The sequence below is a fragment of the Urocitellus parryii genome, chromosome 6, assembly GCF_045843805.1.
Source record: "Urocitellus parryii isolate mUroPar1 chromosome 6, mUroPar1.hap1, whole genome shotgun sequence".
Classification (NCBI taxonomy): Eukaryota; Metazoa; Chordata; class Mammalia; order Rodentia; family Sciuridae; genus Urocitellus; species Urocitellus parryii.
The window spans coordinates 174,509,264-174,537,242 of NC_135536.1; the positions used below are offsets into that span (position 1 = coordinate 174,509,264).

Genomic DNA, 27,979 nt, shown 5'->3' on the forward strand with positions numbered 1-27,979 from the left:
CTCCCTGGGGATTATAGTGGGGAAACTAAGGCCCAGAGTGGCAGCTACTCTCCCAGGTCTGGCTGGACCATCAGATGGTAATGGGTAATGATAGATTTACTGAGGATGTAGGGAGGGGGCCATATTCAGGGTGTAGGGTGACCCCACAGGCAGCGAGGGCAAGACTGCACCCACAAGCACACATAGCTGTGATACATGGCTCCCGCCCTCCTGGCATCACAGGCGGCTGCATCCCTCATGCCGACATTTAAGAATGGATTTCCTTCTTCCTCCTATTTCCCTGAGAAACCTCAGGAACCCAGCTGCAAGAGTGATAAGGGGTTCCATCCTGACCCAGATCTGTTCTGGTGTAGATCTGTTCTGGTGGGCTCACGGATTCTCCTTGTCCTCTGTCCAGAACTGTTTTTGGAGATCCAACTCCATGACCAGTTGCGCACAGCATTGAGAATGAGGACCAAGACCCACTGCCTGTCTCTCCAGGGCTGATTGTGCCAAGAGTTTCCACCCACAGGGTCTCCCTTACACCGTCCTCTGCTCACAACATCCTTACAAGAGCCATTCTCCGCCTACCCTCAGATGAGACAACTAAGGCTCGGCGAGGCAATGTGAGGGTCTCCCTTGGCAATTATTTTACTCCCAGGGTGCTAGAATGGCCCATCTCCAGCATTCTAGAAGGAGAAGTTAAAAAAAATACCCTACTCCTTTACAGCTCAGGAGACTCCAGGAGCCAGGGAACAGGAATGAACTGGCAATGCCGGGCAGGGCTTGAGGTTCATGGGGAAGCCACAGCCATATTTTCAGGGCTTGAACTCCACCCTCGCATCAGACCAATCCCACAAAACCTCTCTTCAGGGCCTCTGTCTGCAAGGTCAAGGTCATGGTCAAAGGGCTTGAGGAGAAGACTGTGAGCACCTCTCACTTCTCCCCGTTAGCTCAGCCCCTGAAATACATCCCTCCCTGGAGTTCAGGATCCCATCTTTCCCTTCCTGAGGTCCCCTTTCTGCTGACCTGTTTCCTTGTTTCACTGCAATAGAGGAGTCAGAGGGGAGGGCCTCATTTCCTTGGAGCTGTTGTTTTGTGTCCCTTTCTGTGACATAATCTACCTCAGCTGGTCTCTCTTCCCATCAGAACTGTGTTCCCTGGGTCCTCTGTACCCCATTCTCTGACCTTCACCCTATCCTGGATGTTCAGTCCTTCCCAGGACCCCTCCAGAGTCCTTGAAATGAGAGAAGTTTCCAGAAATACAGCTCAAGGGGGCTTTGGGGTCCCCTAAGCCAACCACCCTCTAATCCCATTATACAGGAGAAGTTGAGCCCCAGAAAGGGCCAGGCACTTGCTCAAGATCGCACAGGAAGTCAGTGCAGTGGGAGTTAGTTGGGTCCACCTTAATTTTGCCAGGAACAGAAGAGAGCAGAACACTGGGGTCGCCAACCCCAGGAAACCCTGTTCCCAAGGCAGACCTCTGTTTCTCTCTTTTCTTGACCTCCCACTTTAAACTGACCCCACAAGCTGATGACTGCTCCCCAAACCTCTCCAGGCACCAGACACCCCACGTCGCACCTCCATGCACTGATGTGCCTTGTAATGGTCACCCCAGCTGAACAACACAGGCCACCACCCTCCCCCACAGGGGGCTCCCCAACAGGGAGTCCTTTTTGGTCCCCTCTTCTCATCTGCCCCATTCCTAAGTCTCCCCGCAGTCCGTCTTCCCCTCAGCCAGCTCTCTGCAGTCTGTATCTCCTGGAGGTGTGTCACCCACGAGGGCAGGGACAGCAGAGGGCTGGGAGGCCAAGGCCCCAGGAATGTCCAGGTCTCCAGATCAGGACCAAGTAGGGTCTGCAAATGTTCAGGGAAAGTCTTGCCTGGCAGTTGCAAAGCGCCCAGGAGACTGAAATTCTGCAGGTGCTAAACTATAGGGACCCCCCCAGACTCCCTCCCCTGCCCCCTGCTGCAAATGGGATAGTGGGTGTGCCCTGCTGGAAGGCATGAAAGTTCCAGGTTTTGAAAAACCTCATGCTGGTCAAACTGAACACTGTACCAAGCCCCTGGGGCCACCAGTTTGAGAGCTCTGGTTCAAAGTGTTGGTGGGGGTGCGGGGCTTGGGGACTTAGCTTAGTGGCAGAGCGCTTGCCCTGCACTCCCAAGGCCCTGAGTTCTGTCCTTGACCCCAGGGGTGGAGGAAGAAAATGCAACAAATTCTGAGAAGGTTCCAGGGAGCCCTGCAGAGTCTGGAAGCCCCTCTGGTGACATCAGGGTGCCTTGGCTCCCTCTGAGGCTTCTCTAGTCTAACCCTAAACCCCTTTCAAAGCACACCCAACTGCTCTCTCCACTGTAAGGGAAGGGAAGTAGGGGAAGGATCATCTGAAAGGGTGACAGGTTCCTCCAGGGCCTCAGGGGGCTGCTTAGGGACTGGAGTTTTCTGCAGTGGTGGGGGCTCCTGGTTAGGGGGGACCTGCATGGGGTGGGCAGAGTCCCGGCACAGTAAGGTTCAAAGTCAGGACCCACTGCCCCCTTGGCACCTGCCTCCTTCCCAGTCTCCGGGCAGGGCTTGTGGGGAGAGGGATCTGTTAATGTCTGTCCTGAAGTGCTTTGTGATATCTCAATGGAAGGGACCAAGTCAGTGCCAAGACACACAGGCAGCTGTGGGCAGCAGTCTGGGTCCCTCTTCCCAGCCAGAGAGGTTTCTGAGACTCTGGGCTGGGGGCAGGGGTGGGGTAGTGACTGTAGCGTGCCATTCTGGTTGGGAGTGGGGGGTGGGACATTCCTGGGTTTGGGTTGCTACAGGCAGAGGCAAGGGGAGGAGGAGGGCTGGAGCAAGGCATTGTGGGAGTGGGAGAGGAAGGCCCAGTCCAGCTTGGCCTAGTTCCTGGGGGCAGAAAAAGCCCCAAGGGATGAAAGAGGGGCTTCTTCCATCTCACCTTCTAGAGGCAAGGAGGGGGCGCCCCTCTTCAGCAACCCTGGCCTGTATTCTATGCACACTCTCTGTCAGGGTCCCCCAGGCCAGGGGTGGGGGCCAGAGGCACTGCAATAATCTCAGAGTGGAGGGTACCCAGGGACAAAGAGAACAGCACCAGGTGGGCAAAGAATATCCCTCTGTCTCCCCAGCACCCCAATCCCAGAAGCTAACCCAGCCTAATGGAACCTTCTTCCTGCCTCTCTCCACTGGGCTACACCACCCAGCTCCAAGGGGCCTCATGTGACCCCCACGGTTTTCCAAACCAGTCATCAAATAGCGAAGGGCCCCGAAGCGTTCCCAGGCTTCCCCATGCTGTTTCCACCCCAGGGTCCCACAGTTCAGGGGATTCGTTTCTTGATGAAGGATTCATTTTGCCACATTAAATTAACTCGAGCTGAGCTTCTGGCTCTGGGTAAATGCTCCCGAGGCCTCAAGTTAGCTTCCAGGGGTTGAGGGTAGCGGAATTTCTGTATCCCATTGGATCGCTTAGTACGAAATTCTCAAAAGCACTCATGGATGCCCTTTCCAGTCTCCGTAGACCCTCAGGCAGGATCCGGGACCCCAAGTTGAGAATCAATGGCTTAATTATCCAGCATCCTACTTTCTTTACAGAAGGGGCAGTTCCACAGATAGGAGGTGATCTTCCCAGGGTCCCACAGCAAATTGGTGGCAGGGTGGGCCCAGACCCAGGTCATGTGGGAAGGGATCCCACCAGAATACCCCCAGCTCGATCCCCACTACCTTTTCTCCAGGAACCACTAGCCATGCCTGAGGGACTGATTTCCCTCTGTCAATCAGCACAATCCTGGTGACTCTCTCCTCTGTGTTCTTCCTTCCCTCCCTCAGCAGCCCCCACCCTGCCCACTGTTTCCTATTCCTGGCCGCCTCTGCCCACCCCGTAGTTACTACATCTGTGCCATTCCCAATCCTCCCACTCCCACTCGCCCTTCTGAGCTTCCCCCAGGAGGGGGAGGGGAGCCCAAGCTGGGGCTTCTGTACTGAGACTCTTTTGTACACCACAAACTTTTTGTATATTTTTAATTTTGCTGCAACATGAGATATTAAAAGTCATTTCCGTACAGGCTGGTTCGTGTTCTATTGTTTTGGCTATTCTGGGCCACAGAAAGGAGATAAGGAAAAGGGGTTAAGAAAGAAGGCTACCTTGGGCCACAATCCCTGTGGCTCCTTTTAAGAAGACAGGCACTTGCCTGGGAGAGGGCAGAACACTGCACTGACAGACTTTCCTATTGATTGAATAGAATCTTCCTTAATCAACCAGAATCTCTGGGCCAGACTTCCTAGGGATTATCTCCAAACTCATTTTATAGATAAGGGGAGGGATGGGGGCTGGGCTTCTACTTGTTAAAGGTCACAGAATGTTTCCATGACAAAATCAGGACCCAGGCTGAAGTTCCCAACACCATGAATATGTGTTCATACTTCCTATGTGCTGGGCAAAATTCTTGGCAGAGTGACCAAGAAAGATAGGACAGGCATGGTCCCTGCCTTAGAGGAGCTTATCTTCTATGGGACTTTGCCTCTAAGAAGTTCCCTACTTCCAGAGTTTCCATTCTAATCCCCTTCTCCAACTTCAAAGAGCATCAGAAGCACTTGGGGAAATGGGGGCTTATTTCAAATGCAGATTTCCATCTCTTTAACCAGGGGAAGGACACACAGATCAGGGACAATATTTCAAAAGGTCTCCTGGAGGTTCTGCAAGGAGGTCTGAAGAAGTCTCTGGAACCAGTCCTTTAACCCTCCCACAAATCAGATCCTGCAGTTTCTTGCCATAGAACCACTGATGGCTCCCAGTGCCTTCAGGATAAAGGTCAGCATTTTTGCCTAATGCTGACCTTCATAGACTGGGCTTCAAATACCTCTCGGGCCTCATCTCCTACTAACCAAGCCTGGCCCACAGGCCTTCCAAGCCACCCTCCTTCCTGCTCCCATGAGACCCCTGTTTGCCACCTGACAGTCTTTCTTACCATCCTTCACACAGGTAGAACCTCAGTTTCCTAGAAGGGTCCCCCTTCCAAGTACCCAAGGCCTGTTTACTCTAACCCCCTACGTGACCCCAGAGGGCAAATCATGATTGGCTTAAGACAGTGGCTCTCAAAGTGTAAACGAGTAGCACCAGGGAACTTGTTAGAAATGCAGATTCTCGGGCTTACTCCAGAGCTATTGAATCAGCCAGAGCAGCAGTCTGTCAAACAAACAGATTGATAAACCTCAGATAATTCTGATGCATATCCAAGTGTGTGAATCATTGATTTAAGTGGGGGTTGGCGGAGACAGGGACATGTGGCCTGACGCTGGTGAAGCAGAGACTGCCCAGGGTCTCCTGTGGCCATGTTTCCCTTTTTCTATAAAGGAACTAAAAGTTGCTAGGCACATGGCCACCTAGAAGAAAAGACTACATTTCCCAATGTTCTTTGCAGCCAGGATACCCCTGGAACTGAGTTCTGGCTAATGAGATGGAAGCAGTAAAATTTCGTGCTACTGTCCGGTTACTCTACTGGCTGAATACAGCTTTGTGGAGAGCCCTCTTGCAGGTGGCATAAAAACACAGGATGGGTGCCCGGCATGGTGGTGCACGCCTGTAATTCCAGTGGCTCGGGAGGCAGGAGGATCACGAGTTCATAAACCAGCCTCAGCAACTTAGTGAGGCCCTAAGCAACTCAGCAAGACCCTGTCTCTCAATAAAATTTCAAAAAGGGTCAGGGACGTGGTTAGGTGCCCCTGAGTTCAATCCCCAGTATTAAAAAACAAAACAAAACAAACAAACAAAAAACCACCCCACAGGATGGTAAAGCAGCACTGAAGGAAGCACTGGGGCCAGACACCTGGAGCTGCCATGCCTGTGCTGGCCTTCAAGTGCCTTGGAGAACAGATAAACTTCTATCATGTTTAGGCCACTGTTATTTGGGTCTTTGTTACAGTCAAAATATATCCTGGCTAATGCATCTGGACCGTTGGTTTCTAAGAGAAATCTTTCGAAGAGTCTCTGGGAAAGGTTTTCTTCCATGATAAAAAGACACACAAGAAGAGTCTCTGTGAGACCCTCTGTCTTGCCCCAGGGTCTGCACGTCTGTGTTGCTCCCAAGGAGGCCGCCGCCATCTTGCCAGCTGTCCTCGTTGGCTAGGTCTGCCACGACAGAATTCTCAGACAAGTGGACTCAAACAAGAAAACAATTTTCTTGCAGTTCTTGGAGTTAGAAGTCTAAGCCTCTCTCCTTGGCTTAGAGCCAACCACCTCCTCTTCTCCCTGTGTCTCCTACGGTCTTTCCCCTGTTCACAAGTGCCCCTGGCATCTCTTTGTACATCCAAATCTCCTTTGATAAGGACACTCTTAAAAGGGTGGCATTCAGACCTACCCTAACAGCTTCATTTTGACTCAGTCATCCCTTTGAAGGCCTATCTCCAAGTACCGGTCCATCCTCAGGTACTGGGGGTTAGTGCTTCGACGTGCAGGTCAGGCAGGCCACGCACGAATTACCATAACCTCGGCAAAGTAGAACCTATAAGGAACTTTGATGCCATTATTGAGCAGCTGAATTAAAAAGCCCCGAAAGCATTCATTATCCGACGCCTTGCCTTGAGAGAGAATAAATTTGTCTTCTTGCCTGAGCCACCTTTGGTTGGATTGTCTGTTCCTTGAAGCCAGAATCATCACAACTCAGGCACCATGTGTGTGCTCAAGCTGTTCCCTCTGCCTGGAGTGTAACCTTCCTGCCATTCACCCTTCAGAGCTTGGCTGGGATGCCAGGATCTTGGAGAATGGCTCCTGATTCTGCCTTCCCTGAACACGTCGCTGGCCTTAGATGAGAGTCCTGTGCTTAGGTGTCTCTCTAACCAGGTCACGGTTGGCATAGGCACCATACATCTGCTGCCACATCCCAGCTCCTGCCCATGGCAGGCATTGATAATCAATCCCTTTTTCCTGCTGGGAGCAGATCTGGTTTTCATAATCCTCTACACAGGCTCTCCAGGCAGCCTCTGCCAATCATCTGGAGATGAATCCTATCTGCCACCGTTAAGTCTTTGAAAGCGGGGACTTTGTTTGGCTCATCTCGTTTTTTATTCACAAGCTAATTTTAATAATATATGTTTTCATTGTGTGCTTCTGTTCCCATTTTCTTCCTGTAGCCGTCTTCGGAGGCAGGCATCATTACCCTGTTTTTGACATAGGAGGATTCCAAGGCTCTGAGAGATGAAGTCACTTGTTCAAGGTCATTTACATTCAAACCCAGGTCCACCTGTCTCCAACCACTTCCACTGACATTTACTAAGCACCTCATCTGTTTGTAGCACCAGGCTGGTACTACAGGGAATACAGAGATAATTTTCTATTTCTAGTGGTAATTCAAAACACTGGTTTTTAAAATTTTTATCTATTTTATGTGGCACTGGGATTAAACAAAGAGGTGCCCTACCACTGAACTACATCCCCAATCCTTTTTATTTGTTACTTTGAGACAAGGTCTTGCTAAGTTGCTTAGGCTGGCCTTGAACTACCATCCTCCTATCTCAGTCTCCCATGTCACTAGGATGACAGGCCTGTGTCACTCTGCCAGGCCAAACACGTTTTATCCTAGTTGAGATTCCCAACAGTTCGGGGTTGTTTGGAGTTAGTCCAGGAATAATATAAGGTTCCATTTTATAGACAGGGAAACTGAGGCCCAGAGAGCAAAGGGCTTACAGAAGCCAGTCACAGAGGGCTGGGGCTGTAGCTCAGTGGCAGAGTGCTTACCTAGCATGTGTGAGGCACTGGGTTCAATCCTCAGCACCACATAGAAATAAACAAAGAAAATAAAAGCCAGTCTTGGAAGTACCAAGACAAGAGATCAACTTTCATGCCGGCTGCCACTCTGAAGGTGGTAATTCTGGACTGGTTCAAGGGGTTAAGCGGCAATTTTGATGTCCAGAGCAGGATCAGGGATTGGCTAGCACATCCTGGCCTCTTCCTGTTGGTCTAACAGGCGGAGTGGAGATCTCATTTCCTGTTGCTGGGAAGTGACTGGCAGGATGTAGGGGAGCCAGAGGGAGAGCCATGAGGGCTGGGACTAAGCAGCCTGGGCCACTTCTTTTCCAGTAGAAGGAGGGTCTTGATCCTTCCTCCAACCAACACTGACATGGTCGCACCCATGCTTCCCAAAAACCTTCCAGGGCTGGGGGTGTGGCTCAGTGGCAGTGAGTTTGCCCAGCATCTGAGAGACCCTGGGTTCGATCTCCAACGCGGAACAAACGAATGAACAAAAAACCTTTCCAAAATAGTCCCATGCGCTGACACCTGCATCTTACAATTTCCAATCACTTTCTCATCCGGCCCTTGTGTCTCCTTGCCACACCTGTGACTAAGTAGGACAGGGCCTCCGGGGTTATGGTTCCACCTGAGAGATAAGGAAGCTGAGGAGCAAACTGTCCTGGGAAATGCAGCAAAGCAGTTTCGGACCTTGGGCCTCAGGAACCCTAGTGTCATGGTCAGATGAGGACGGGCCACTCAGAACCTTTCCAAGTGTCCTGGGGGATGGCATGAAGAGGGCATAAGTTCTACAGGCAAGAGACACTAAACTTTAAGTCCGAACCAGACAGCAGACCCAGGTCCTCTTATTCTCTAGGTGACCTTCTTGAGCCAGGCTCCGCATTTGAGCGTCAGTTTTTAAACTTGGTGTAATCTGAAGGCTGATAACCCAACATGCTAAGGAAGGAGTGAGGTGAAATACAGAAACTTCTCAGCGTGGGGAGCTTGCTTCCCTAAGGTTCTCCTAAGAGACAATCAAACAGTCCACCAGCCACAGATAAGCAAATGGTTAATTATTTCAGCAGTGCTGGGAACTGAACCCAGGGTCTCATGCATGCTAGGCAAGGGCTCTGCCACTGAGTTACACCCTCACAGCATCAATGGTTCGTATTTATTGAGCACTTAACATGTGTTATTATCTTCTAAGTGCATTTAATCCTTATGAGGTCAAACTAGTGTTATATCCATTGTATAGATGGGAACACTGAGGCAGAAGTGGAAATTGCCCAAGGCCATAACCCTAGTGGCAAAGCCAGTGTTCAAACTCAGCCGTCTCCAAAGATTAATTTGTTTATATTCTTCTCCTTCTTCTTTTCCCAGTTCTAGGGACTGAACCCATGCATTCTTGGCAAGTGCCTTACCACGGAGCCACATCCCCAACCCAATTTATTTTAGACCTTAACTTGCTAGGACACAGCACTCTCACTCTTTTTCCACCCAGGGAAGGGGCGAGGCTTACTCCCAATTTCTGAAGGGAGAAGGCAACAGGCTGTGAAGGGGAGCTGGCTTGGCTTGAGAAGGTCACACACAGGTGCAGAAGCAGGACTGGAATCTAGAATTTTCCAGACTTGGACTTCAAATCTGGGGGACTCTCCTCCAGGCTCACCCAACTGTGGAGCCCCTCAACAGCGTGCCTTCTGGCTGGAGACCTGGGGCCTTCTGCCTGGGCTTCACCCCTCAGGGGTAGAGTCCCAGGGCTGTGTCCTCCAGCGCCAGCCGCAGCAGAGGGGGGGGACAGGAAAGCTGCAGCGCTGGTGGAGTTTCCGACCAGGCAGGAAAAGAACAAAAGCAGCGGGCAGCAGAGGGGGGTGGCGGGAGGGTGCAGGAGGAGAGGGGACCGTCACCATGGAATATGAAGTCAAGAAAGGGAAGAAGGTACGTGGGAGTTTGAGAGGGACACGGGGTAAAGGAATGTCCCTGAAGCCGGGGATGGAGGAGCCCACGGGTGGGGGTGGCAAGTGGCCTGAGTGAAGCCTTCCTTCCTATTTGTCAGGACCTCCCTTTCTACCAGACGTCTGGGCTCTCAACTCCCTGGCCTGTTTGTCCCCTTGTGGTGGCCTCTGCCGCCCCTGCACCCAAGGACCAGGTCTCCCCAGGCACGTGCTTCCCTGGTGTTCCTGGTGGCTCCCTCCTGCAGACCCATGCCCCTGCTCCCGGACCAACCTGGACAGGAGGGCTCAGCGGTGGCAGTCCTGAGCTAGCAGCTGCCCTCCAGGAGTCCACCTGCTCCCCTGCAGTGTTCCACCCACACCTGCCACTCCTCCCTCTGCACCAGGTCCAGCTCCGAGCTCTCAGCCCTGGGGTCACCCCATCTTCATCCCTTCCTGACTCTGAGAACTCCTCTAGTCTGCTTTTCTGGGTATCTCACCTTCTTGGGGTTCAGGGAGCTCCTCAGATTCCAACTCCCATGCCACCTCCATCTGCACAGAGCCCTCTTTCCCCAAGAAGCCTGGGTCAGGGGCATTCTAAAGGACACCCATGGAATCTCTGGGTATCCAAACGTGTGTGTCCTGTCTTGGTTCGTGCTGTTGTTGTTGTCTGTTTTGTTGTTTGTTTTTGGTACCAGGGGTTGAACCCAGGGGTGCTTACCCACTGAGACACATCCCCAACCCTTTTTATATTTTACCTTAGATCTTGCTAAGGTGCTTAGGGCCTTGCTAAGTTGCTAAGTTGCAATCCTCCTGCCTCAGCCTCCCACCCACTGGGATCACTGGCATGCGCCTGCGCCCAGCTGTTTATTCTTTTAATAGATATTTACTGTTGTGTGCCATGAACTGTGCCTGAGGCTGATGAGGACACAGAGGTGAGCAAAGTCAAATAAGGCCCCTGCTCCCTCCCTGAAACTCACAGTCTCAGGGGGAAAACAACTATTAATAATAATTTAAAAAAAGGCAATGGATTGATCAACGTAAAATTGCATAAAAGGCTCCATGCGCAGTTCTAGGGGGCAGACTATCAGGGTCCTGGCCACTGACTGGTCAGTTTGAGCTGAGAGGTGATGGGTAGAAAGAAAGGGAGTGGGGAAGAGAGTTTTGAGCAGAGGAACAGCACGTGCAAACAGTACGGCAGGAACGAGCGTAGTGTAGGGAGAACTGAGAGGTGGCCAGGTAGCTGCGCATGGGGAGCCAGGAGGAGTGTGTAAGATGAGGCTGGACCATTCAGGATCACCCCACCCCACCCCACCCCATTCACCTATGAGGGATGAAGTCGCAGCTCCAGGGGGCACTCAAGGCCCCTGACCCACACACTGACCGCTCACAGCTCCTCTAGGATCATTCCTACCCAGCCGTCAGAGCTCCCAGGGGTTCGCACCTGCTGCGCCCTCTGCTTGGAATGCCTTCTCCCTGATATTTTGCTCTCATTCTCAACGCTTCCACATACCCCATGCAGCCTCCATGACACAGGTTCTAGAATGTGAGTGGGCATGTGTCAGAATCACCTGGAGAGTCTGACAAAATGCAGATCATTAGGTCTGACCCCCACTCTCTGATCCAACAGGGCTGGCATGAGATCTGGGAATCTGCATTTCTAACTGCCCCCTCCACCCCCCTATCCCCCACCCAGGTGATACTGGCTGCGGGGCCATGCTCTGACCACTGGCTGAGATCCTGGCTACTGGAGCTATGGGGTACAGACCCTAGCACCCACATCTGCTGGCACCTTGTTAGAAATGCAGCCTCAGCCCCACCCCAGATCTCCTGAATCAGAACTCCTGAGCACAGTATAGTCTGAGACTCAGGAGTTTAGGTCATTTATCACAAGCCCTGGAGGCAGGGCTGGGGAAACACCAGTGCAGGCCCAGCCACACTGGCATGAATGAAGCTTACTGAGCAAATCTGTGGATGAACACATGCACCTGAATTGAGCATCATTTGTTTGTCCTTGTTCACCCTTGTTGTGGAATCTAAGTAACCACACTGTGCATTCTGCACGCTCGCTGGGTTTCAGCTGGGCCACCACTGAAATCACCCAGAGACGCTTTACAAATCCTGATGTCTGGATTCCAGTTCCAGAATTTCTGATTCTCATGATTTGGGGTGTAGCTTGGGCACCTGAAGTTTTAGAAGCTGCCCAAGTGGTCACAGATTGCAGCCAGGGTAGGGATGGCTGCTCTGAGGTGTGGATGTCACTCTGGGTCATGCATCAGAATCACCTGGAGGGCGTGCTAAATTTCAATTGCTGGGCCTCCAGTGTGGGGTGGGGACAGGAGGCCTGCATTTCTCTCAAGTGCCCAGGTGCCACCACTGGTCCAGGAACCACACATGACAACTGCTGCTTGAGAGAAGTGCTCAGACTTTCTTCTGGGGGGCAGGGGGGCTATAGGGGATTAAATTCAGGGGCACTTGGCTACTGAGCCACATCCCCAGCCCTATTTTGTATTTTATTTAGAGACAGGGTCTCACTGAGTTGCTTAGTGCCTTGCTTATTAGTCTGTGCTGGGCCCTGGAATGTACATCTTTAACCTTGATCTAGGTCATTTTTTGTACAGGTGCTTCTGAATTAGACTTAAATTTATGTATTTCTAAATTTTAAGGAAACACAGAGGATAGCCTAACAAATACCTATGCACCTAACACTGGGCCACACAGACTATTTTTCTGTATTTGCTCCCATCTGGACCCATTTCTTATACCTGGCTAGCAGGGGCTATACCTTCCTGGGTGATCAGAATGGAGGTTTTGGAGTTGGATTGCCTGGAGTGAAATATTGGTTCCATCACTACTAGCTGGTGACTTTACCAGTTAACTCCCTGCCTGGGCTTCGTTTCTCCATCTGTAAAATGGGTACCCTTTCTACCGAGATTTTATGAGAATTAAATTTGGTCATGTAAATAAAACAGCCAACAAGGCAAGCGATTGTCAAAGCCATTATCACTATTATTACTATTATTCCCTCTGTCTCCCCCAGGGCTTTGTGTCCCCTATTCGAAGGCTGGTGTTCCCCAAGGCCGCACGTCGTGCAGCCTTTCGGACCAGTGTGAGCCGCCGGCCCCTGCACTCAATGCCCCTTTATCCTCCCGACTACCTCATTGACCCCCAGATCCTTCTGTGTGACTACCTGGAGAAAGAGGTCAAGGTGAGTGTGGGATGAGAAGGGGTGGGAACAGCCTTGGGGTCAGGAGAGACCTTTTCTGTCCCCCACACCAGCTCCTGACCAGGCCTACCTCAACACAGGGGAAGCTGTGGCTCATGGGAAACAGGAGGCCTGGGTCCATGTTAGCCACACCCCTCTGTTCTGCTGTGCACCCTCAGCAAGGGTCCTCCTTTCACTGAGCACCCGTGTCCCCATCTCAACATGAGCTCCTAACCTATTCCCAGGGCAGAGTGGCTAGGAGAGGGTTCCCTGCCCTGAAAATTCTGTTCTCCCATAAGCTTTTACTACAATGACTTTGTGGTTGCTCTAATAGTGTCCAGGTTAAGAGCAAGCCACAAAGGTCTCTTGACTACCTAGAAGCTTTATTTTTATTTCGGGGATACCATGAAGGAGCAGTAAGGGATCCTAATTTAGCTAGGGGAAGACTGCAAAGGGATAGAGTTGCAGATTTAGCAAACAGGCCACCTAGTTAAATTTGAATTTCAGATAAGCAATGAATACTTTTTTAGCATAAACATGTCCCAAATATTGTACATACTAACCATACCAAAAACCTAAAAACAAAATTCCTGTTGATATGAAATTCAAATTTAACTGGCATCTTGTACTTTATATGCTATATAAATACTGCACACTGACCAATTGTGCCATGGGAGCATCCCTGTATGTTATCTGGAAACCCTATACAGAGGGAAAAGCTAACCAATAAATCTACTTAAAAACTGGAGACTGAAATTTCATAGAGAATAAAAAGAAGAGGGAGGCTGGGCATGGTGGTGCACACCAGTAATCCCAGCAGCTCAGGAGGCTGAAGCAGGAGGATTGCGAGTTCAAAGCCAGCCTCAGCAAAAGAAAGGTGCTAAGCAATTCAGTGAGACCCTGTCTCTAAAAATAAAATACAAAATAGGGCTGGGGGTGTGGCTCAGTGCTCGAGTGCCCTTGAGTTCAATCCATGGTACCCACACCCCCACAAAAAATAAAGAATAAATGGAGAAGCCTGGTCCAACTGGTGGCGCATGCCTGAAATCCCAGCAGTTTGGGAAGCTGAGACAGGAGGATTGTGAGTTCAAAGCCAGCTTCAGCAACTAAGCAAGGCACTTAGCAACTCAGCAAGACCCTGTCTCTAATAAAATAGTAAAAAGGACTGGGATGTGGCTCAGTGGTTAAGCACCCCTGGGTTCAATCCCCAGTACCAAAAACAGAATGAAAATTAATATGCTGATTTGAAGCATCATTTTTCTTTCTTTTTTTGAGGGACAGGGTACTGGATATTGACCCCAGGGGCACTCTACCACTGAGCTAGAGCCCAGCCCTTTTTATTTTTTATTTTGATGGTTTTTGTTTCTTTTGTTGTGTTTATGTGGTGCTGGAGATCAAGTCTAGGGGTGCTCTACCATTGAGCTACATCCCAGATCTTTTTAAATTTTATTTTAAAATTTATTATTTTAAAATTTGCTAAATTGTTCAGACTGTCCTCAAATTTATGATTCTTCTGCCTCAGCCTGCTAAGTAGTTAGGATTGCAGGCATGCACTGCTATGCCAAGGTAGCGCATAATTTTTGGGACAAAATGATATACTAATTCGACATCTTCTTTTCTTTTCATTTGAGTTTTATAAAGGAATCCTAAAAGGACAAGTAATTTGTGGCCTATTTGGCAATGATGCTGGAGGTGGAGGCAGCCACTCAGGCTATAAGGAAATTCACAGGAGTCAGTTCTTTCAAGCTATAACAGTGGAGGCCAAGGATGTAGTCAGGGGTAGAGTGTTTCATAGGAGAGCCCCTGGGTTCTCCGGCCAAATAAACAAAGCTATAGTAATGACTTTTGCTTCTTCATGAAACCTTATAGCTAAATGACCATGTGTTAAGGCGGTATCAACTAGCATTTGAGAGTGTGGGCTCTAGCAGGTGGAGTCCAGTCTTGCCCCTTGTAGCTGTATAAACCTGGGTAGGCTTTTCTTTTTTTTTTTTTTTCTGTCTCCCCGCCCCCCTTTTCAGAATGCTGGGGCTTGAACCCAGGGCCTTATACATGCTAGATAAGTGTCCTCTGGGCAGGATTTTTAGCCTTGCTGTGCAGTTTCATCCTTCTTGAGGATGAATGAGTGAACCATAAAGCACTCAGAACTGTGCCTGGCTTTTATTATGGGTTCAGTGAAATTTATTATTGGGTTATTATTATTTTAGATATTTTCATCTCAGCCTATCTTCACTGTGTCAGTAAGGAGGCCAGGGTCCACCAAGGCTTCAGAGTGACCTCCCTGTGCCCTCTCCTACTCCATTCCCCATCTAGTTCCTGGGCCACCTCACCTGGGTGACTTCCTCACTGAACCCCTCCAGCAGGGATGAACTCCTGCAGCTGCTGGACACCGCCAGGGTGAGGCTCTGGGGAAGAAGAAGGGCAGGGTCTCCCTCAGGGCCCCTTCTCCCTCTCCACCCTCCCTGCTCCGGGGACTTAGGCGATCCGACCGTCCCTGCAGCAGCTGAAGGAGCTGCCGCTGAAGACAACGGCGGAGCAGGACAGCATCTTGAGCCTGTCTGCCCGCTGCCTGCTGCTCACCTGGCGCGACAATGAGGAGCTCATTCTGCGCATTCCGACGCACGAGATCGCCGCCGCTTCCTACCTACAGGACGACGCGCTGCACCTGCTAGTGCTTAAGACCGGTACAGCATGCAGGACCCTGCAGCGGGAGGACCGAGAGGAGAGCAGAGAGAGAAAGGGCCTAACCTCTAGTCTTGGGAATGGGCGTGACCTACGGCAGAGCTGGGGTTTGAGGCCGGGAGAGGGGGTTATGGAAAAGGCCTGATCACAATACCCTGAGACTAGCGGCAGGCGGAAGAGACCCTGTTCAAGTAGACTGAGCCCGAGGTTGAGTGACAGTGGGCCTGACCGCTTTCCTGATGGCAAGGGGTGGAGCAGTGGAAGGATGGAGAAGTAGGAAACCTGAGGCCAGGGAAGGGCCCTAAGTTAAAGCGAGTGAAGAAGGGCAGGGTGACCGCTAGATCTGACCCACGGGTTAGGGGAGCCTCCAGGCCTGAGGGCGGGGCCACGCGCAGGGTGCCCGGCTAGTGTCCGACCACTAGGGCGGGGCCAGGGCGGGGTTGAGGAGACCCGAGAACTCGGAACTCAGGTCGCAGGGGGCGGAGGCGGCGTTAAAACTGGGACGTGGTCAGAATTAAGGACATAGCATAGAGGCAGGGTAAACTTGACCACCACCCTCAAGTCAGAGAGCAGATCAGAGGCCAGGGCATTAGGGTGGGGTGAGGAGGGTAGGAGCGGCTGGGCCACCACCCCGAGGCCGGGGGTGGAGTCAAAACCAGGGAGGAGTCAGGCCGCTGAGTGAGGTGGAGAAGAGCTGCACAGCGGGTGGTCAGGGCGGGCCTTGGGCCAGGGGCACCCGACTCCAGAGCGGCTGGAGAGGTCCTCCAGGTGGCCTCGGGAGGGGCCCCTTGGCTGCGATCTTCTGCAGCTGACCGCCCCCGGCTTCTCCTAGGTCTGGGCGTGGACCCGGTGCCGGCCGGCGTGGACGCTAGCCCCGGTGGTGCGGGGCGTGACCCGGGCCCGCCGGGCGCAGCGCCCGAGAAGCGGCGGGTGGGCACCGCGGAGCGGCGCCACACCATCTGCAGCCTGGACTGGCGGATGGCGTGGGGCGGGGGCGCGAGCGCCGAGGCTCGGGCGGGGGGCGGCGGCGGAGGCAGCCTGGAGCGCCAGCGCGCAGGGCCGCGGGCGTCCGGCAGCTGGGAGCGGCGGCAGACGTTCAGCGGCAGCTGGGAGCGGCGACACACGGGCGGCGGCGGCGGCGCGGGCAAGCCCGGCGGCAGCTGGGAGCGGAGGCAGGCGGGCAGCGGTGGGGGCAGCTGGGAGCGGCGCCACCCAGGTCCCAACCCGCTGGACCCTCAGGACCCCAGCCCCGACGCCTACTGCAACCTTGTCATCCTGGCTGTGGCTAACAGGGTGAGCCCGAGGACATCTAGTACCCTTCCTGGGGAACACGGTACCCGCCCACCCCGCCCCTTTCACCAGATCCTGGGGTCTGCCTTTTCCTTCCTTCAGCCCCACCCAGGACTTAGGTGTGCCCATGACTCCCACCCTATGCCTTCTGGGACACATCTCCCTGGGTCCCACCATGGGACGAAAACAAAATGGCCAATACACTTGAGAGTAACCCCCTCCTCAAGCCCAGCTTCTGCTACAGTACGTTCCATGTCAGCACCACCACAGTCACAATCTCCAGGACACTAAGACCAGCACGAGGGGAGTGCCAGACCTAGGCAGACGGGAGATGGCATTAGCATTTAAATTTCAAGGCAATATTTAGTGGCAAATAATATAGGAATCTACACACAACAAGATTCCCTCCCCTTGAGGCACTCACTTGGGTCTAGCTCTACACATTCTGGTTTTCCTCGGCCTCCCTGGCTCCTTCTCCAGAGCTGGTTCCTCTTCTCTGCAACCTCTGAAAGTTAGAGTGCCTCAAGCATTATCCTGGATCTTCATCCCTTGGCTACACTCATTTCTAGGTGATCTGTAGTCCCACAGCATGTGTGTATGTCCGTATGTTGGCAGTACTGGGAGTTAAACCCCGGGCCTCACACATGGTGTTCAAGAGCTCCACCACAGACTGCCTCTCCAGTTTTCTTTTCTTTTTTTAACTTTTTTTTAAAGGTGGACACAATGTCTTTATTTTTACTTTACTTTATGTGGTGCTGAGGATCCAACCCATTGCCTCATGTATGCTAGGCAAGCGCTCTACCCCTGAGCCACAACCCCAGCCCTTTTAACTTTTATTTTAAGACAGTTTCTGCTAAGTTGCCAAAGTTGGCCTTGAACTTGCCATCCTCTGCCTCCGACTCCCAAGTAGCTGGGATTGCAGGCATGCACCATCACGCCCACCTGGTCTCGTGACTTTTAAAACACTGGGACTCCCGTAATTTCATCTGTCACCAAATTTTATTCAGTCTCTCCATTCCAAGGTCTAATGACCATCTCAAGCCTAATGCATCCAAACCTGAGCTTTGGATCTCCTCCCCCAAACCTGAGGCTCCTTGACCTCCCTGTCTTGGTGACTGGCAGCTTCATCCTTCTGTTGCTCAGGCAGAAACCTTACCATGGTCCTTGGCTTCTCTTTCTCTCCCTCCCTCCACTCCCTTTCGCACACACCCACACCCTATGTGCTTTGTCAATAAATCCTATTGACCCTATTTTTCAAATATGGCCAAAACCCACTTCTGCATCTTCCATTGTCCCCACTCAGGCCCACATGCCATCTTCTGTCACTGGAATCATGATGTCATCCCTTTGCTGGCTCAGCCCTTTCTTATAGTCTGTTCCCCTACAGAATCAGAGCAGTCCTGTTAACACAGAAGTCACATCATATCACTGCTCTGAATCTTCCAGTGGCTCCTTCTTTCACTCAGAGTAAAAGCCAGCATCCTTACAATTGCTTATAAGGGCATCCAAGCTCCAGCCATGACCCCCAGCCCCTCTCTGGCCTCACCTTTTTTTACTCCTGCCACCTCCACACTTTATTCCACTCTAGCCAGACTGACCTCCTTGTAGAGTGTAAGAGACCTGTGTGTTCTGGGTGGCTCTCTGTGGTACCCCTGGCACCTAGAACCATGCCTGGCACATAATAAGTGCACATTAAATACCAATTGGTTGAATGAATAAATTAATGCATCTTACATTATACCTTGCGTGGGGACTAGGAAGGAAATAAGCAGATCGCATTGGGAGAGGGGAAAGTGAGTTTGTGCTTTTCAAACTGAAGGGCAAGGAAGAGGAAGGAGTTGGCAGAGGGATGGGCCTGGAAATCAGATTCCACACAGAGGTGACAGTGTTCACTGTCTACCCCACCGGCCTGTGGGGATCTTAGGGTAGAGAGCCTGGCCTAGAGCTTGCCACATAATAAGATGAAATGAGAACTTGTGGAATGAGTATATAAATATAAGAGTTGCTCTCCAGGTTGTCTGAGGCTCTGGGCTCCTTTCTGAGGCATCGTGGTGCCCAGGAAGGTAAAGGAGTTAGAGTCAAAAGCCACGCGTGCTGCCAGTTTTATCTAATGCCACAGACCTGCTCTCTGAGCCCAGGCAAATCACTGAACCCCTCTAAGTCTTAGCATCTTAACTATAAAATAAGGATCCTCTCTGCTCTGTCCCTATGTAGGGTCATTGTAAGGATCAGTCCTGGTTTAATGATTAGTAATTCCTCATAACCCCCGAATGCCTATCCTGAGTTACAGTTGAATTTACACCTTGGACTTTTTAGAGACACAAAATAGATAATAGCTGCAAGAAAATATTCTGTTTTCATTAATTAATGCTTTCTTTTGTGTCTCTGCTTAAACACATAAAGATGTGAATTCTTCTTCAAAGAATGTGCAGTTTTACCCAAGAATTTGAACTCCTTCCTTCAAGCAGAGAATGAAGTTTATGTATTCATCCTACTTTGATTTTCACACTGAATAATGGGAAGCTCATATCTAAAAATGGCATCCAGTAGTAGTAACTATGTTGAGGTTAAAATCTTCATACTTTTTTTTTTATATATACCAGGGTTTGAGCTCTGGGGGACTTAACCACTGAACCACATCCCTAGCCCTATTTTGCAGTTTATTTAGAGACAGTGTCTCACTGAGTTGCTTAGTGCTTCACTTGTTGCTGAGGCTGGCTTTGAACTTGAGATCCTCCTGTCTCAGCCTCCCGAGTCCCTGGGATTACAGGTGTGTGCCACTGCGCCCTGCATCTTCATACTTTTAATAGTAGTGCCTCCTTCTCTCTGGATCTCAACTTTTGTACCTGTATTAAGTTAAATTGGAGTTTAATCTATTATTATTATTTCAGTACTGAGTACTGAGTCCAGGGGAAGTTTATCACAGAGCTACAAGCATGGTCTATTATTGTTATTATTATTATTATTATTATTATTATTATTATTATTATTATTATTTGAGATAGGGTCTTACTAAGTTGCTGAGGGTCTCACTAAGTTGCCCAGGCTGGCCTTGAACCTGCAATTCTCCTGATTTGCTGGGATAACCAGCATGTTCCACTCTGCCTGGCAGATTACAGTTCTTTTTGATAAGTTTCAGGAGTCTCATAAATTGGAGTACATTTTTCATGGCAGAGAAGACAGAGTTCTCTGGATTCTATAAAGAAGTCATGAAACCCAGAGAGTGGCCATATAATTTTGATGGGAGACATCTCTGACATTGATTTAAAGGGGCCCACAGGCGTGTGCCTCGGAGCCTGCCCATGGCGTTTGAGGAGGCGGCAGGCTTCCTGGTGGTGGGGAGGGCCTGAGCTCTGCTCTTCCTCCCTGGACCAGGATGCCGCCGAGGAGTCCTGTGCGCTCATCTGTCAGGTCTTCCAGATCATCTATGGAGACCAGAGCATCGAGTGTGTGGACCGGGCTGGTTACCACTACACGTCCACACCTGACCGGCCGTGGCTCTGCAGCCGCAGTGAGTACCGGGGTCCCTGGCCTCCCCTTCGGTGCAGCATCCTCAGAGGTAGGGGAGGAAGGATGGCCCAGGACTCAAGGCTAGTGAAGGCCTTTAGGGATTCTAATCTCTGCCAAAATGTCCCCCTAATAGGTAGGTAAAATAAATTGTTGATCTTCATGATGACCTCAAACCTGGTTCAATCAAAGATGTTCAGGATGCCCAGTTCAGATTGAGCTCCTCACATTTGAACTTTTCTCTTTTTGTTTTGGATACTTTACCAAAATCCAAGCATATGAACTGCCTTTCTGAACCTTCCAGTCTCACTTGGCTCCTAGGTCAAAACCAATATTTGCGGATGGGACCTTGGATACAGTCGAGGGCTGAAATGAGAATGAGATTAACAGAGGCATTTATTGATCACCGACTATCAAGTTGATATTCAGGTGTCAGATCTTATTCAATCCTCGTAGCAACTTATCTGCCCTCTTGGCCTCGCACGGGACAGGTCCATCACAGATGATCAAGTGGGACTCTTTGAAGGGATGTAAGAACCCTTGGGGCCTTGTGATTGCAGTTTGACAGATGAGGACACTGAGGCCCGGAAGAGTCAATAGTAAATTGACTATTTCCTATGGTAGGGTATGTAGTTGGTGTCAGTGTCAGGATTCAAACCCAGATTTGTTGGATTCAAAAGCTTCTATTTGCAAACCTCACTTCCCAGGGCCACTAAATGAACCCCAATCACAGCCCCCAGCAGTGTAGAACCTGTTTGTGTAGCTCCTGCAGCAGGGCACCAGTTCTTTTCTTTAGAAGGCCCTCCCACCGGTGGGAGATGAAAGTCAAGTGAATGAGATCGTTCAACAGATTCAACCAATATTCTTGAGTGCTTACCACGTCAGATCCAGTGACGTGGATACACTGATGGGCAAAACCAGAGGTGGCCTCGTCTTCTCGAAGCTTTGTGGCTGAGGCAGCCTGACAGTAATCAAATAACTGCACAAATAAATGTGTAGCCAGACAGTGCTGTGAGAGCGTTAATGAGGAGCCAGCCTCACCTGAGGAGTGACATGGACTGAGCTCAGCCCAGAGGCTAGGGACAATACCTGGAGGATGGGACAGCATGCTGGGAAGAGGCACGTTCTCTGTAAATAGTGCTGTTTTCCTCTGACGGTGTTGCCTTCTTTTCCCCTCATAAGATCATTCTTGTCTTGCCTCAAACACACAGTTTACAACCACCACCCACACTGTCCCTTCCCCTGCTCTTCCCTAGGCCCCTGGTGGGCAGGCAGGAGGGTGCTATTGACCATGATTGGGGAGGAGAGTTGCCCAGGGGAGCCAGGGATCCTGGTGCCACTTTGCCACTCTGACAGTGCCTCTGTGTTCGGTCCAGGTGACAGCTGCCGGACAGATGGGACTTATGCCTACGACGCGGACTTCAGCTGCTGCAGCTCCTTGTAGGTACCCTCCTTGTTGGGGACTTCCCTCTTGCCTCCCCACCCCTGCACAAATGAGGTCACTCTTCATGAGAGGGTAGGAGAATATGACCCAGCCTTAATTTGGGTGGAGATGCAAGGCACTGTGAGGGGAGGTGGTATGAGCCCTGGGCTCCGGTGAGTTTATAGCATCCAGGGGACACAGAGCCCAGATGGGGTCCACGTAGGTCTGCCGTTCTCTCCCAGCTATCCAGACATGGTGGCCTGCAGGGTCAAAAATCACAGCTAAAGCCAAAAATAATTTTACTTTACTTTAGTTTGGGGTCTGTATAATTTAAAACCCTAAAAAGAAGAGTAGCTGAAAGAAGATAGAACTTTTTTTTTCCTTGTGTTTTACATAAAATAGAGCAGGAGTTCAGGGCCTCAGCGTCTTTCAGGGACCCAGGCTTCTCTTTTCCTGCCACACCCTCCTTAGTGCTTGCTTCCATCCTCGGGTCACTTCATGGATCAGGATAGTGGTTGGAGCTCCAGCCATCACAGTAGCATGCTAGAGGCCTCTATAAAAAGTCCTGCTGGATTCCCACTCAGCAACTTCTGCTTCCATCTTATTAGTCATCTGATTGGTCACATGGTCATTACATTATCTGCAAGCAAGACTGGAACATGGAGGATTTAAAGACATTTCAGTTGGGAACACTGCCCAGGGGTCTGTTTTGGGTGACCGACCGTCCCAGTTTGCTCGAGAACGAGGGGTCTCCCAGGATATGGGATTTTCCGTGGTAAAAGAACGTCCTGGGCAAATCCATGTCAGCTGGTTGCCCTGGCCATGTTACTGAGGGCTTTGGGTTGGTAAGTAGCAGTGCTTGCCGGTAATATGAGCCCTCCTTTTTTCTCTTTTCTTGTTCTTCCTTTTTAGTGGCAATAGATTTGCCTTCTTAAGATTCTGTACCCCTAGGCTAGTCCATCAACAACCTGATTCTGCTACAGAGACAAAAATCATGGTAATGCCTAACATTTTTTGAGCTTACTATGTGCCAAATGCTCTCTATAATGCACTTCATTATTTTTTTAGTGGCTATATAGCAACATTATAGCTGCTACTATTTACTTATTCCATAGAGTCCATGATTCTAAATACCTTACAAATAAGAATTGTTCTCATTCCTCAAGGACACCAATTTCCATCCTCCCACTTTACAGATGGAGAAAACTGAGGAAGGGCTGGGGATGTGGCTCAAGCAGTAGCGTGCTCACCTGGTGTGCGTGCGGCCCGGGTTCGATCCTCAGCACCACATACAAACAAAGATGTTGTGTCCGCCGAGAACTAAAAAATAAATAGTAAAATTAAAAAAAGAAAACTGAGGAAAAGGGAAAGTTTAGCTTTCCAAGCGTGAAGCACCCAGTAAGTGGTAGCCTGGGAGATGAACCAGGAGTCCACACCCTCTCCCAGGAAGCTGTCCTGCTTCTCTGGAGGTAATAATGCAAGGTGGTTCCAGAACAATTTAGAGACGAGGGTTGATATTTTATTAAACCACAGTTAGCACCTTCTACATGCCAAGCACTGTCCTGCGTGCTGGAGATACAGCAGGAAAAGACAGAGGGCAAGAGCCATGCCTAGCACACAGTAGGTACTCAAAAAGAAGAAAATCAAAGCCCCTGCTCCTGCCAAATTGTCAACCTAGCATTAATGAGCATTAATGGTACTAAGCCCTGAGGAGAAGCCAGGCAGGAGGGACTGAGAGGACCACACTCATCCAGGGAAGCAGGAAGGCCTCATGGAGCTGACAACACCAGAACCAAGACCTGGAGGGTGAGGCAGGCTGTTCCATGCAGAGGGGAGAGCAAGCGCAAGCCTTCCAAACAGAGTGGAGCTTTGTGTGTTGATGAGCAGGCGAAAGGTCATGTGGCCACTGCAGAGGGTGTGGGGGAGGCGGTGGTCAGTGGGAATGTTGTTGGAGGATCTGGAAAGGGCTACATCTGGAAAAGGTCTAACCTGGTTTTGAAGGGGATCATGGAAGGCCTTCCTGAGGAGGCAATATTTGGAATCAAAGTATGAATAAAAGTTAGCTTGAGCCAGGCACTGTGGTCCATGCCTGTAATCCCAGCAGCTCAGGAGACTGAGTCAGGAGGATCCCAAAATTCGAGGCCAGACTTAGCAACTTAGCACAACTTTATCTCAGAATAAAATATTTTAAAAGGGCTGGGGGATATAGCTCAGGGTCAGAGCACCTCTGGGTTCAATCCTCAGTATCCCCCTCTCCCCCCCAAAAAATAAGAACTTGAGCAAAAGGAAATGGAAGAGAGGTATCCGGACAAAGGGAAGAGCTTGTGCAAGGACCTCTGGGAGTATTAGAGAGCAAGAGGGAACACAGTGAGGGACAAGGCTGGAGAGGTCCCAGAGTCAGATCATGCAGTGCCTTGGAAGCCAAAATGGGGTCTAGGATGAGGCCTTAGGCCCATAGTAGTGATGGCTGACCCCACGCACCTGAAGTGCACCCCGGGGAGAAGAGCCAGTGAGTGGCAAGTGAAGGCCCCTTTCCTCCTGTCCCTACAGCAACGGCTCCCAGGACACATTTGAAGCATGTTACAGCGGCACGTCCACTCCTTCTTTCCACGGTTCCCACTGCAGTGGCAGTGACCACAGTGGCCTGAGCCTGGAGCAGTTACAAGATTACATGATCACGGTGAGCTGGGGCAGCAGGGAACAGCACGGGCCTGGGCCATTTTATCTTAGAGTGACATGGGAGAGGGAAGTAGATACACATAGGTGCATTTCGGGGATCGTGCACAATCCTGCTGGACATGGCAAAGCAGGGGACTTGGAGGTCAGGGACCGAGATGAAGAGTAAACTGAGGCCAGCTTGTGAACGGCCTTGGCGCACGTCAGCCTGCCAGCATTCACTGGCTGTTTGCCAGACACTACTCCAGCACCAAGAGAGGGGCCACCGTCATCCTCAGTTGCAGAGGCGGAAGGCAAGAGTTGGAGGTTGGGACCTCCCCAAGATCATAGAGGTCACCCAGGGAGCTAGGATTTGGACTCAGGCAACTTGAATCGAAATCCCATTCTTGCATCAGGACTGGTGTCCCCTGAGAAGGTCATGAAAGAGTTTTTGGAGGGGGGCTCATAGAGAGGGCTCTGGTTCTGTCAGGCAGGGGTTGGGTGGGGTTGCTCTCTGGGACTGATCTGCAGGGGTGTCGTCCGCAGTTGCGGAGTAAGCTGGGGCCCCCTGAGATCCAGCAGTTTGCACTGCTGCTGCGGGAGTACCGTCTGGGCCTGCCCATCCAGGACTACTGTGCCGGCCTGCTGAAGCTCTACGGAGACCGTCGCAAGTTCCTCCTCCTAGGTGAGCCCCTGACCCTCCCAGGCTTTGGCTAAGTCTCCTATTTGGCCCTTGATGTCAGCAATCCAAAACCGCCTTGGAGTATTTCCTCCTTATCCTTCAGACCAAGATCTTGAGACTATAGGGTAGACAAGGAGACTGAGGTGCAGAGAAGGGAAGGGCTTTGAAACACAGCCAGGAAATGGCTTATAAGAAAAACAGGACCCTGGTACAGCCATTTTATCTTAGAGGGACTACAAAACTTGTCCAAGGTCATACAGCTGGTAAGGATGACTATAACAATAGGAATACTAATACTGAAAAGCTAACAGGTTACCATGTGCCAAATATTTGGTTGAAAGCCCCCAGTTCTGGGAAGTATATACTATTTGTCCCCATTTTACAGGTGCAGAAAGTGAGGTTCAGAGTAATTATTTAATTAAAGTCATGTAGCTAATATGTGGGATATAGCAATCATAAGAACAATATATTAAGCAAGTTAACAATATATTAAGCATTGACTCTGTGCTGAGCTTCTCATCATTATCTGCCCAGAGTTAAGGACTGCGGGCCAAGCCACACAGTGATTGGCAGCTCAGGGATTTCAACTTAGATTTCCAGGGAGGGAGCGGCCTCTGTGGGAGGGGGAAGCAGCTGAACTTCGGAAATCACTGTACCCCGCGGCCTGCAGGGATGCGGCCCTTCATCCCGGACCAGGACATCGGTTACTTTGAGGGCTTCCTGGAGGGTGTGGGCATCCGTGAGGGCGGCATCCTCACCGACAGCTTCGGCCGCATCAAGCGCAGTATGAGCTCCACGTCAGCTTCCGCTGTGCGCAGCTACGATGGTGCAGCCCAGCGGCCCGAGGCGCAGGCCTTCCACCGGCTGCTGACCGACATCACTCACGACATCGAGGCTCTGGCCCCAGACGACGACGATGACGATGATGAGGAAGATGAGTCCAGGGATGGAGGCGATGCAGCTGAAGACAACTACCTGTAACTTCCGCCCATGAAGAGGGAGTGCAAGGGGTGACCCCACAGCCAGCCCCTGAATCTCCCTCACTTTTTCATGTGGAACCCCATCCCGGGGACCCCTAGTCACACCCTGGTCACAGGTTTCCATCCCTGCCCTCGGGGCTCAGCATCCTGCAGTACCGATAGCTTCCTGCAGGGGGCGTGCGAAGCGGGGCCCTAAAGCACCAGAGGGTCTCCCAGGGTTCGGCAGGCGCGTCTGCCAAACCCAGAGGATGGGCAGCGGCCCTGTTTTGTCCCACTGTTCCCTGGGAGCGCGGCTCCAGGACACCCTTCCCTTCTGGGGACTTCGAATCCCCGCAGCTTTCTGGAGGCTGAGGGATGAAGAGTAGCTCCACCTGCTGGCCGACTGAGAAAAGACTATCCCGTTCACTACCCGGCACCACCACCACCACCACCACCACCACCACCACCACCCCAAAAAAAGAAAGAAAGAAAAGAAAAAGAAATCCAGAAATCCAGAACTCAGAGACCTCTGTTTGCCCAATTTTACTGACTGGGAAAAAGAGCCAAAAAAAGTGAGGGATTCTCCTGATCCTCTTTAGCTGTGACCTCCCATTCCTCATCTCTGTAATCATTTCAGCCCTAACAATTTTCAAGAGGATGGTGAAGGTCAAGACCCTAGTGCTGGGCCTAGCACATGGTAGGCACTTAGTAAAGGCTGTTCCCTTCCACATGGAACACTTTTTGTGTCAGTTTACGTGTCTGGCCTTGGAGAGATAGGGCGGGAACTGAGGTGGGTGAGATGTTAAGAAGACTGTCAGGGAGCTCAGTTTGGTGGGGGAGGAGTCTCCTTTAACAACGCTCTTAACACCCTGGCTCTGTGCCTAAACCCCAGACCAGGGAACAGCCAAAACCCTGTGAACAACCATCCTGGGGCCTGGGAAAGTCAAAGAAATCAATTTCTCTCCTAGAGAAGTCAAGATAAGGGTAACGCTCTGCACAGCCTCAGTAAAGGCTGGGAGGCTTGAGAGAAGGCCAGAGACTCCCCTAGAGAAGCTCAAATACATTTGTCAAACTTTACAAAGCCTTTAGTGGCTGGACATGTGATACTTACTGAGGTACATACTATTATCGATTTTTAAGTAATATTATTGTTAGATCCTCGGATCCAGAAGGTTCCATGATTCATACTCAGCTTGTGGGAAATGATTATCCCATCATCACTGGTCCATTGGAGAAACTTCCTGATGTCTTATTTTGTTTTATTCCCCTTCCACCCACTTCTCCCCATGAGCACCCGCCCCTACATGCTAAAATGTCTCTGTTCATAGAATACACAACGCGTGTGTGTGTTTCTAGACCTAAGTGGTATTGCATAAGGCCTCCATTCTGTTGCTTTCTTTTTTGATTCCATAATGTTGTTAAGCTCTACCCACGTTGCTGTAGGAAAATCTAGCTTATTGCATCCAACTGCTGCAAAATGTTCTGAGCTGAGCATCCACTCTTTTATTTATCTGTTTCCCCAGTGAGGGATACTCAGCTTGCTTCCAATAATGCTGTGATGAACAGCTTTGTACTTGACCTCATTATGGGCCTATGTGAAAATGTCTTTGGGTTCCATCCCCAAGAGTGGAATTACTAGATCAAAAAGCGTATACATTTTAAATTTCACTAAATTCTTCCAGAATGGCCCCACCAGCGGCATGTGAATGATGCTGTTACCCCATGCATCCATCAGATTTTACACTGACTTTATAATTGTTGCCTACCAGTCTGAGTATAAGATGGCTTTCCTGCTGGGTGCAGTGGCGCATGCCACTAATCCCAGTGGCTCGGGAGGCTGAGGCAGGAGGATTGCTAGTTCAAAGCTAGCCTCAGCAACTTAGTGAGGCCCTAAGCAACTCAGTGAGACCCTGTCTCTAAATAAAACACAAAAAAGGGCTGGGGATGTGGCTCA

General features: G+C 50.7%; 1 protein-coding gene across 1 annotated transcript; it reads left to right on the forward strand.

Moving 5' to 3' along the window:
• The first annotated feature begins 9,571 nt into the window (after positions 1 to 9,571).
• Ccm2l (CCM2 like scaffold protein) lies at positions 9,572 to 27,976 on the forward strand. Its single transcript, XM_026402140.2, has 10 exons — positions 9,572 to 9,632; positions 12,666 to 12,833; positions 15,141 to 15,224; positions 15,328 to 15,511; positions 16,342 to 16,802; positions 20,175 to 20,310; positions 21,683 to 21,746; positions 24,280 to 24,409; positions 24,931 to 25,069; positions 25,737 to 27,976. The coding sequence occupies exons 1-10, from the start codon at positions 9,603 to 9,605 to the stop codon at positions 26,045 to 26,047; spliced, it is 1,707 nt and encodes a 568-aa protein (XP_026257925.1). The 5' UTR covers positions 9,572 to 9,602; the 3' UTR covers positions 26,048 to 27,976.
• The last annotated feature ends 3 nt before the right edge of the window (positions 27,977 to 27,979 follow it).